The sequence below is a fragment of the Pristis pectinata genome, chromosome 9 (assembly GCF_009764475.1).
Source record: "Pristis pectinata isolate sPriPec2 chromosome 9, sPriPec2.1.pri, whole genome shotgun sequence".
In the NCBI taxonomy this organism is placed as follows: Eukaryota; Metazoa; Chordata; class Chondrichthyes; order Rhinopristiformes; family Pristidae; genus Pristis; species Pristis pectinata.
In genome coordinates this window covers 69,097,106-69,109,191 of record NC_067413.1, presented here as the reverse complement: position 1 = coordinate 69,109,191, position 12,086 = coordinate 69,097,106, and the positions used below count along the sequence as shown (strand labels likewise).

General features: G+C 38.4%; 1 protein-coding gene across 11 annotated transcripts in view; it reads right to left on the bottom strand.

The window, feature by feature from the left end:
* dtna (dystrobrevin, alpha) overlaps positions 1-12,086 on the bottom strand; it is a 194,863-nt gene that overhangs the window by 137,214 nt on the left and 45,563 nt on the right. For 10 of the 11 annotated variants that reach the window (XM_052023106.1, XM_052023107.1, XM_052023110.1 and 7 more), the window contains exon 1: positions 10,983-11,280. The exons of the other annotated variant lie outside the window; for it this stretch is intronic. In XM_052023106.1, coding sequence (XP_051879066.1) covers positions 10,983-10,999 — 17 coding nt within the window. In that variant the 5' untranslated portion in view covers positions 11,000-11,280. Of the gene's footprint in view, positions 1-10,982; positions 11,281-12,086 lie in introns of those variants that run through there. 11 annotated transcript variants of the gene reach the window in all.

Genomic DNA, 12,086 nt, shown 5'->3' with positions numbered 1-12,086 from the left:
TCTTTCCCCCTATTTAATGATACTTGTAACTCACTTTTTTTATCCCCCTTTCTATGACCAATGTTATTTTTCCTCAAGGTTATCCCATAAAAAATGTACAAGGGTAAGAAAGAGAAGCAGAAGTAGGATATTCAATCAATCTGCTCAAAGGTCATCTCTATAAAATTACTCAAGATTTTTCAGTGGCATCTGCCGGCTTAAATTCGTGACATTCGAGAAAACCGGTTTTAAGAACTTCTTAAGGTGATATGCACACAGAATCATGAACTATGCAGTTTCCTAAATGCCTCACCTAATTCAGCATTGTTGCAGACTTCTCTGTAGACTCATCAAAGGCGGCTTCAGCCCTCCAAGGCACACACGTCATTGCTGCTACACTCAATAATTGCAGCATGGAGGAAGGCACGCAGTGGTGGAGAGGGAAAGAACACCTTGTTTCAGCCAGTATGAAATTGAGGAGCAAGTAACAAATATTGGGACTAGGATGGAGGTCCTGTGCAGAAGAAAGAACCAGGAGACTTCCAAGGATGTCATGAGAATTACATGGAAAGATGTGTCCAACATTCTACACGTAATGAGAAACCAGAACATTGGATCTCCACAAACATAAAATATGCCGCTTCTTACAGTCATTTCACCCCCACCCCACACACACACACACACACACACACACACACACACACACACACACACACACACACACAGAATTACTCCATCCACACCCTCCCACACACTGCACTTTCACCTACAACCCATCCAACATGTGGTCCAATTCTAACATTCTAACCCTCCAACACCCATCTACACTTAAGACAAGAATGAAACATTTACTCTATGTCTTTCATCTCCTCCATTTAGACAAAAGTAACAAGGAACTGGACAGAGGTCGTATATAAGGGAAGGGGCCCTCTTGAGTTCAGTGCCTGATCACAGTGCAGGAAATTACTCTGAGATTCATGGGCAGATGGGCCAACACGTACTTCTGGCATAATCTGTAATCTACTGGGCATGCTCTCTAACAAAACTTCATTCCGATTGCTACATTTGCTTTGATTTGATCAATTGTACACCCTCAAATAAATATACCAGAAGGTGAATGCTGAATTGTGCTCTCTCTGTGTCAGCTATGATTGCTAGAAACCCGTTCTTTTATGTCACTCTTAAAAATCTTAAGGAACTACTCAAAGAAATGCCAGCTGTTCTGAGGTTTTTATTGGCAATGCTTTTTCAGCTTCTCTTGTTTATCTAATCCAACTGCAAAAATGCAAAGGCCGCTCACGTGTAACTTTGTTGAAGACAACATCATGCTTCATGGCTGACTGCAGATTTAGAATGGGGGAGTGGTGGTGGTTACAGCACATCAAGGAAGCAGCTAGCAGTAGAAAGCCTAATTTTTGACTTCTTTCCACAGGATGGTGGGACACAATTTTAGTGAGCCCCTTCCATCTCTCGGGTGCAGACTGAATCTAACATCTTCAGTCTGTATGGCTCAGCTGTGGGGAAAAAAGATCAGTGTGCCATTGAGGACCTAGATCAATAATTTGTGTTGCAATTCTGATTAAAATAAAACATTTCCATTAAATTTTCCACTCCACTTTTTCAAACTGCAGCCTACTTATACCATTTGGACAAATCATTGTTACAAACTTAGACGTCAGTTTTAAACCATTAGATAAATCAGCATAAGAGGTAAATATCCAGTAAATTTTTGACTGAATACAGTGCTACAAGTGCAGCCTCATTCAGTAATGCAGCAACCAATTACTGTGGCACTTCAGCACAAAATAATATTTGAACACTAGAAACATACAAGTATTCAGTAAGTGAAGAGGAATTTTAGTTCATTATCAATGTCTAAATCTAAAACCAATTCTGTTGCCCTGGAATTTCTAGTGATACAAAACAATTTCTCTTTTAAAGATATAATGGACCATTTCCACAACTGTTATCTGTAGCAAAAGATGTTGTGCTGAACCAATCCTCACAATAAGGTATCTTCTAACATGACTCAGTAACAACTCTGAATTGAATACTGCAACATCGAGAGTTTGTAGTTTAGTGCATGGTAAAAACCCCATAGGTCATAAGTGCTCCAGCTCCTATTCCCATTCACGGGACTTGATTTATGCTAGTAGCCCAGTTTTAGTTGCCCATCCCTAGTTACTTTGAGAAAATGGTGGTGAACCACCTTCTTGAACAGCTCCAGCCTGTACTGGTGCTATAAGGTAGAATCTTCAAAATCTCCGTGTCAGAATGGCGTGCAACTTGGATGGATACTTGCAAATGATGGTATTCACATTCACCTGTCGTCCTAGTCTGCAGAGACTGCCAGTTCAGAAATTCTGCCTTGTCAAATTGCTGCAGTGCATTTTATGTGCAATATAACAGTGCATCACTGAGTGCTTAAGCATGAAATATTTAGAGGGAAATATGGCACCAATGACATGAACTATTTTTCCAGATTGGTTCAAGCTTCTTGTGTAATGTTGAAGCTCCACTTACCTGGTTAAGTGGGGAATAATCCATAGCACTCATGGTTTGCACATTATACATGATGGAAAGTGGAGAGTTGGATTTCTACCTGAATTCTGACCTACTCTTTTGATTGATGTTCATGTGGCTCATCCAGTTAAGTTACGAGTCATAGTGATTTCCCCAAGATGCAAGTGGTGGAAGATTCAGCAACCAATATATGTTGTGGAGGTTGTTGATCGGTCCCAGGTTGGACATGATCATTGTTACCAATTCAACCATTAGTTTTTCTGGATGTAGGCATTGGTAGCATTTATTGCTCTCCCTCATTGCCCTCAAGACAATGGCAGCAAGTTTCCTGTGTAGCACAAAAGTCACTCACAGCTCATCAGCCCAAACCAAACCCAAACTCACGCTGTGTGCAACTGCAGTCTGATATTATCAAGAAATTCTGCATAGATCTGAATACAGTCTAAATATTGACAAACATCCCCATTTCCAAACTTATGATGGAGGGTACATCATTGAGGATGTGACTGAAAATGTGGAGCTTAGAAAGCAGGAAGAGCTTGAGTTTGAGGTGATTGGCTCCCAACAGCCACAATGATCTGCAAGAATGAGTCCAGGCATTATATACTGTAATTTTCTCTCCCATTCCCATCGACTTTGATTTTAACAAGGTTCCTGAATCCCAACTTGATCAAATGGTGTTTTAACGTCAAGGGAAGACAATCTCACTGGATGATTTGCATGTCCCTCATTTTGTTTTTCCTTGAACTAAGTTCACAATAATGCATTTTGCCAAGTGATCCTGGTGGAATACAAATTAAGTATGGGTGAACAGATATTGATGCGTTATCCCTTTAGCAGTTGACAATATTTCCTATTGCTTAGCTGATGAGTAAAAGTGGACTGATGAAGTTGATTGGATTTGATTTGGCCTGCTTTTTATGCTCAAGTTTTACCTGGCAACATTCCACATTAATACAAAAGACTGCAGATTCTGGAAATCTGCAAAAAAAAACCCTGAAAGCAAAAACTGGAAATACTTCCAATACTGGATCTGATTCAATGTTATGGGATACCTTAGCTCTATTTATATCCTGCTGCTTCCATTGTCAGGAGAGCATACAATTATGTGTTGTAGCTTCTCCAGTTGACAGTACACCTAAAGGTGCCCCTGGTGCTGCCCTGGCACACTCCTCTTTTACCAGGACTGGTCCACTGGCTTGATGCGGTTACAGATTGTGGTGGAGTACAATGACGTCACTCTTGATGGATTAGGTTTCTTCTTTTGAACTTCAGAATCAATGTCATTTAGCTGAACCACATTCTACCATCTAGGGAGTTCTCAGACTTTGAGATCTGTTTTATTGTCATTTCTACCAATACTCGGTTGAGCAAATGCATCTGTAACGAGTTGATTGGAGTAGACAAGGTCAAGTTAGTTTATCTCTCCTTGTTGCTTCTCTGACTGCATGCCCCGAAGCCAATTGTAGGCCAAACTGTGTAAGGCCCGCAGATATCTTTCCCTAAAGGACATTAATGAACCAGGTAGGTTTTTCTGGCAATCACTTTTACACAATTTTTCTGACACATTTTATTTAAATAAATAAATTTAAATTCCCCCATTGCAATGAAGGAACTTGATCTTGTCGTTCCAGATCATTAGCAGTAATGATTATGCAACTGTAATCCAAATTAACTAATATTTATTGTTTACCAAGTACTTTTGATGTAAATGCAAGGCATTCATAACACAGAAATAGGCTAATGATCCGGTTCTGTAATTCATCTGAAGGATTTTTTTTCCATTGGGAGAATAGCTCATGTTCCCAGCCGCATATTTTTCATTATAGCAGCTGACAATTAAAATATCTGATGCTTTATTCAAATAATTTTCTTCTCAGTAGAATGAGATAAACAGAGAGAGAAGAGGAGCTATTACTGGTATAAAAATCTGTAAAGCTTCCCCAGCAAGTTCAGAGTTTCCAGCACTATTGTTTCCTGAATTGCTTTTCTTCAATGTTATTTTCTCCAATGTTTATCCAATATTTTTGCACTGACTTCAACTATAAGGAAAATCATGCACATGTATAACAAGTGGCCAAACCAATATTACTTATTCCTTTCATTCATCTCGTTAATGTTGCTTCCCCCACTGCCCTACTAATTGAAAATTAATCAAGGCTTGGTCTGCCCTACTGATTATTAACAGATGCCCTTCACAGTAACTGCCAGTGTTATAGTTCTTGCTCCTATACAGATCCCAAACAGCTGCATAGATTGGGCAAAGTTAATTGGGTGTCATTATACCTAACCCCGGGAGATGAAGAATAGAAAATTCAAGGAGGTGAAAATAAAATATAATATTGAGAACCAGAAAAATCAGCTACATTTCCTATAGGATGTACTTATCCATTCAATTATAAGGCTGAAGCAAATCCTGTTTACATCAGGTTTATTTTTCTGATTTGTTTTGCATTTTTTACATTGGCAGTGAACTGATGGTATTATAAAATACCTTTTCTCTTACTACTAATTTGTGTAATATTCCTTACTATTCCTTATTATGGTTTATAAATTGTTTAGGCAGAAATTATGAATGATCTAACTGACCACTGAAGGAAATTTAGTGAAAAGTGAAATGCTGGAAATATAAAATTTAGTGGAATGACCTACACACTGGTTTGTTTTTAAATGACTGTAAATTATATTTAATAATAATTAAGGCATTTTCATTACCTGGTAACTTTTATTTTTATTTTGAGATATGACAATTTTATTGTAATAATCACCTATACCCGAAATTTTAAAAAGTTATTTAACTTGTACGTTTTTCTCTGCAGCTTAGTGAAAACGGTAAAAAAAGGAGCCATATTAAATTGTTAGGGTTTGTACCTTAGACAGAAATAATTGTAACCGAGGGACAGAAAAGGACAGTGAGCCTTGGAAATGGCCAAAGAAATATTAAACCATTAGTATCTCAATTTAAAATGAGTGAGAGTTGTATAGTTATTACTTCTGACACCTCCACCTCCACCCCCCCTACCCCTTTTGCTATTCACTTCCTCCTGTCAACTTATTAGCAAGGTCTATTATTGCTCCAGCAAGAAATTCATCTTTTAATTCCCACTTTTCTTTCTTTGAGCCTGTCACCAGATGATTCTGACCATGTGCTTGGGCTCTGCTGCCAGTCTTCAGCCAAGCATTTTGGCTCTACCCCTGGCCAGGGTCATCCTCTTCCATTTTCCTGCATTCTCATTCATGAATATGCCAATGCCCCAATGTCCACCATTCAAGGTTGCACTAAGTGATTACTTGATAAGTGTACTCTGAATCCTATTCAACTACCAACAGTTTGCTACAGACCAATTACAGCAGGGCTGCATTCTCAGAGGCATGTTCTCATAGCAGCAACACAGCTATGCTGTGAAATTGGATAGTATAAACATTGTGAGTGGTGTGTATTATAGACACGTGACAGATGTGCATGTGTGTGTGAAAGGAGAGGGACATGGAGTGAGAAACGGAAAGAGAGAGAAAGAATATAGAAGAAACATAATCATTGTTCTACACAATTCAATTTGACAAATCTAACGAGGTCATGATACATCTTGTAATATTGCTTGAATGTATGGGGTGTTTCACTTTGTGAGGATAAGACCTCCAGCACCAACTGCCCCAAGGTGTCTTGTGGCTTGCCACACTGCATCTCTTGGAAAACTTTACAGAACAACACTTCCCTACTGGCTGTAATTTCATAGACTAGTTCATGAATTAAAATGCTATAGAGTTATTTTGTACAGTAAAACATGTGATAATCCATTATCCTACTGCCTCAAAATCATGATGGTTTGACAATTGGCTCACTGGGTTGTCTCAGTGGTGCCAGATTATCGGAGTTTTACGCTACTCAACAACTCAAGAAAGTTAAAAAAAAAACAATATTTGGATTATGGTAGTGGTGCAGTGGTTTGTAACCTTGGAGACCTGGACTGAGAATCCATAAATGAAAGTTCAAATCCCAAAGAGCTACAGAATATAATTTCTGTTAATAACTGAGAATTTCAAATCGAAAGAGCTAGGCTCAAAAATGATGACCAGGAACCTTATTGTTGTGAAAATCCATATGGTTTCCTTATGCACTTCAGGGCAAGAAATCTGCTGTCCTTACTCAGTCTGGCCATTATTCCACTTCAAACTGGCTGCAGTGCGGCCGACATAAAATACCAAGCAGGTCACTCAGTTGTATCATAACTACTACAGTAAAGCAGATAAAATATAAAACAGGATAGACCACGTGACATAAACCTAGGAACCTAATTTGGACAGCACAAAAGACACTCCCAGCCCAGTTAACATTTCAAAGTCCTACTCCCAACCATTTAGGGTGTGTCTAAATTGGGAAAGCTATCTCGCAGGCTAGTCAAGCAATACAGAATTATACCTTACAGATAATGTGTTAGACTCCACCATCACAAAGCCTGGATACAATCATGCCTCACCAGCAGGAAAAAAATCACCAGCCCAGCCAGTACAGCAGTGCAGTTGTGGATGAGTCACAGCCCTGGGAGTCCTTAATATGACTCCAGACCCCATGAAGTTTCAAAGTAATAGAGCAAAGAAACCTCCCCCTGATTATTATATTCTTTTCTCCCTCAGCTGATGAATAATTGCTCCCTGTTGAAGAATCCTTGAAAGGAGCACTGAAAGAAGCAAAAGCACATAACTCTGCCTTACCATTGGGCAACTGGGGTGCTATGGACCATCTACAGAAATGTACATTATCACAATCTAAAGCTGAGGTGCCAACCTGATGAAATTGCAACTACATGTATGCTAAGTAGCAAAAACAGCATTGTATAGACAGAACTAAGCAAACTCACAACTTTTCATGCTACCACATTTAGTTGTGAGTAGTGGTAGACAATTAAATGGTTAATGGGAGGAGGCAGTTACACGGACATCTTTATCTTTCAGAACGGATATAAAGCTAAATCATGTTCAACCAGAACTGCCAGGTGGATAATCATCTTGGCTTTTTCTTTAGATTCACACCATTACAGAAACCAGTCTTCATCCAATTCAACTCATTCCACGTGATATCAAGAAATGCTTGAAAGCACCAGATGTAGCTCAAAACTACAGGGCCAGATAATATCCCAGTTGTAATAAGGAAGACACGTGTTCAGAATTAGCCTTGCCTCTAGCAAAGCTGTTCCAGTATAGCTACAACTTTGGCATTTAGTGACAAGATAAAAAGAAATTGCTCAGATGTGTCCTGGTTGAAAATAAAAAGAAAATCACAAGAAAATAAAATCCAGTCCAGTTAATTAGCATCCAATCAGTCTTCTCTTGAACTTTAGCAACATGATGGAAGATGTCATTGACAATTCTATTAAGCTGCACTTAGCTTTCAATAATACTTAAGAGTTTTGCTTGGACCACTCAGTGAGGCATCTCAGCTCATCTTGGTCCAATCATGGACCAAACAACTGAATTGCCAAGATGAGGTGAAAGCGACTATCCTTGACACCATGGCAATTTGACTGAGACTGCCATCCAAATGCCCTAATAAAACTGAAGTCAATAGGTTTCAACAGGAAAGTTCTCCAATAGTTGGAGTCGTACCTCAAAGGTTATGGTTCTTGAAGGTCAATCACCCCAGCCTCAGGGCATTACCATAGGAGTTTCTTAGGGTTTTGTCATCAGCCAGATTCTCCTGCTTCATCAATAACTTTACTTCCATCATAAGGTCAGCAGCTGAGCTGATTATTGCACAATCTTTAATTCTTTTCAATGACACCTCAGCAAATGAGGCAGTCCACGCTTGCATGCAGCAAGACCTAGGTAACATTCAGTCATGGGCTGATAAGTGAAAAGCAATATTCATGCTACGTAAGTGTCAAGCAATGGCAGTTTCCAATAAGAGAAAGTTTAACCATTTACCCTTGATAGTCAATTAAATTACTATCACAGAATCCTCCGTCAATATCCTAGGGATCACCATTGATCAGATACTCAACTGAACCAGCCATATAAATAATGGGCTACAAGAGCAGGTCAGACGTTTAAAGCACTTCCACTATATACAAGGAACAGGTCAGGAATGTAAGGGTACCTTGAACTAGGGAGAATGAATTTTGGAATTTTCTACGCTTGAGTCCCAAGACTGAGAGAAAAGTGTTGAGAGAAAGAAATAATGGTGTTGAGGTCAAGATTGGATCAGCTATGAACTTACTGATTGGCAGAACAGACTTAAGGGGTTGACTGGCCTATTCCTGTTCTTGTTTCTTTTGTTTTTGTATTTATAATAAAAATTTTCTTGCAGAACAATTATGAATCCAAATTCCAAGTAGAGATATTCTAATGTCAGGCATTTTTAATTCATTTAATTCATTTACGGGTTGCGAGTGTTGCTTGCAGGGCCAAATCTTAAGACCCATCCAACTTAACAACATTACAACTTAACAAGTAGCGGTAAGCCATCTTCTTAAACTGATGATGAGCCATCTCCCTGAATCCTATTATATGGGAAGTTTCACAATTTGACCTCACAAAGATAAAGTAATATAAATAGGTTTCAAAGTCAGGGTAACGTGTGATTTGCAAGGGAAATTGGAAGTGATAGTGTTCCTGAGCTTCTGATCAGATGTGTTAGGTTCGGTGAGTTGCTGCTAAAGATGACTTAGCAAGTTGCTGCAGTGCATCTTTTGAAGGTATACAGTGCAGCCACGGTGGAAGAAGCTAATCAAGTAGGCTACATTTTCCTAATTTTGTTGAGCTTCTTAAGCGTTATTGGAACTGCAGTCATTCAGGCATATGGCGATGGAAATGCTTTGGGGAGTCAGAATTTGAGCCATTTTCTGTATAATACCCATTCTTCAACCTGGTCTTATAGCCAGTGTTTCTACAGGTCATCTCTGGGTTATGAACACACAATTTATGGACACCCCTACATACAATCGAGCTCCCCTAATATTATTAAGTTCAAAAGTTCAATGTACATACATACGTTCGTTCCTACAAATGGCAGAACTAGTTCCCTCTCTCTCTCTCCAATTTTAGTAGTTGTTCTTTCTTATCAGTCTGATTTGCTTCAGATGCCAGTCATTACAATACTGTGGAAGTATGGTTCCCAAGTAATTTTTATATATTTTCTGACTTATGGACAAAATGACTTATGGACATCTGTAAAAATGGAACCCATTCATTACCTGTATATGGTTGACCCAGTTAAATTTCTGGCTAATAGTGACCAAGGATTATGATAGTGAGAGGTCAAAGAAAGAATGCCATTGAATGGCAAGGAGAGGTGATTATACCCTTTCTTGCTACATGTGTAGCATGACAGTTATTTGCTACTTCTCTGGCTAAGTCTGGATATTGTCCAATACTTGCTATTTATGGGCATAGATAGTTTCATTATCTGATGAACCATGAATGGAATTGAAATGGGATTTTAAAAAAAAAATGCCAAGAAATTCATCCTTATTCAGTAGTGCTGATTGCACTATATGGTAATGGCACCATGTCTCCAAAATTCATTTTACTGACTTTATTTACCACTGCTAACTGGGGATAAATATGTATGTAAACCAACTCTACAGCCTTAATTTTTACTGCAAAATTTATTCCAGTTGCTTGCACTGCTGTTTGATCAGATTACACAGTTATTAAAATAATGTTGTGCACACACAAACTGGCAGCCACATTAAAAGAGTGACTGCTCTTCAAACATATTTCATTGGCTCTCAAACAGTTTAGCACATTCCAAGATAATGGATTACTGAAGTCTTTTAAAAAAAATGTCTTTTATTCTCAACAGCAGAACACAAACACAACTACAACCACTGCTATAAAAATGGTGGTAGGTCCATATGTGGTGGATTGGGATCTCGTTACACGATTCTCCAGTTTTAAACACCACTAACACTCTCCCTGTCATCATGGAGAGATAACACCTAACCAGCACATCCTCCTGTCCCACCTCGACCACCTCCCAACCCCAATATCATGTCACAGTTTGTCTAACTCACCCCTGCCTAAGTTTTACATTGGCAGCATTGACCCAAAGGTGGTAACAAAAATCTAATATAAAGAACTGTCACTTCCTATTTGACAGTCAACAATACTTGTTTATCTTCACTATAGTAATTATATCTATAAATATGCAGTCTGATGGAATAGGATGCAGTTTTAAGTTCTCTTTCTATTGACACTAAGTTTAGAAACACCATTTATAGTCATACTGTCATACTTCTCAGAGTAAAGCAAAAGGAATTTCCATTTAAGAACATTCCAGCACTGGAAGAAAACAGGTTTTGTAAAGCTAACACATGGAACAATCATATACAAAACACATCCTAAAACAGGCACTAACATAGCATTTATAATCTTTTTAATTGAGGCATTTTAACATTGAGAAGTATTTAAATGCTGGAGAACCACAATTAAAGGAACTGTGTACAATCAGAAAAACAAGTTAATTTTAAACGGAAACTTACCCTGTTGTTTTCACCATTCTTTGTATTGTTGAATACTGTTGATTAAAAGGCTCTAAGAAATCTTTTGGTTTTAATGCTGAGAGTAAGGGTACTTCTGGTAACAGCCTGTTGGAGAGCTGAACTAACTGCTGAATTTAGAACCTGGCTCAGGCAGACGCTATCTTTAACTCAAAGTTATCCAGTCTCACATTCCTATGCGGTTCTGCTGGCAGATGCCTTTTGTGCAGTTCACCAATCAAATGCTTTTGATCATCAAACTTGCCTGATTTTCTGGCTTGGTGCCAAAATCTAGTATGAAAATGGTAAAAATCAGTTCAGTTGTCAGTTTAAGTAATATGAAAGTGTTTCACTCAATCATGATTATGTAGTTTAGAAGACAATGCCTCTAAACCGTCAAAGTTTTGCTGAAGGTGCCAATTCCAAAACATGGCTCACCATCAAAGGAAAGGATTGATAAATAATATCACTATAAGCTTGGCAACACTGGCAGGGTCTGGGTTGTCAGTAATACTTATCTAAAAGTAATTTCATCACCCCTTCAAAACACAACAGTCCCATATCACTATGCCCTAAAAAGTGCAATTATGAGTAATTCATGCAGCAACATGGGCTTCTGTTCTCTTCAATCATTACACATATCCCCACCCCCACATCCTTTCAAATAATGCCACAGGCAATGAATTTCTGAACAAATTCCCTGACATGGATTGCTGCCATTACAAGTTTCAAGTGAACCGCATTCAGCACAGAGAAAGTTGCAAAGAGGAGAATAAGTGCCTTTATGTCTGAAACCCAGTCATAAGACAGTGCTCTCTTTGCAAAACTATATTTTGTTTTTGTGACTGCAAAATAAGACTACAGCTTCAAGCTAAATTACAATCAAATTTAATCTCAAAAAAACCTATACAAACAGTATACAGTATCATTTCAGCTGAACACACCATTAAATTACATTTTTCACTTTCTATCTCACAATTACTGCCTCAAGGCCAACATACAATATCAACCAAGAAAAGCAATACTGTCATTTTATGCAGTGTCAAACTTATAGTAGCTACAGAGCCTGCCTTTTAGATAAGGGGGAAAGAAAGGGTAAGTATAGTT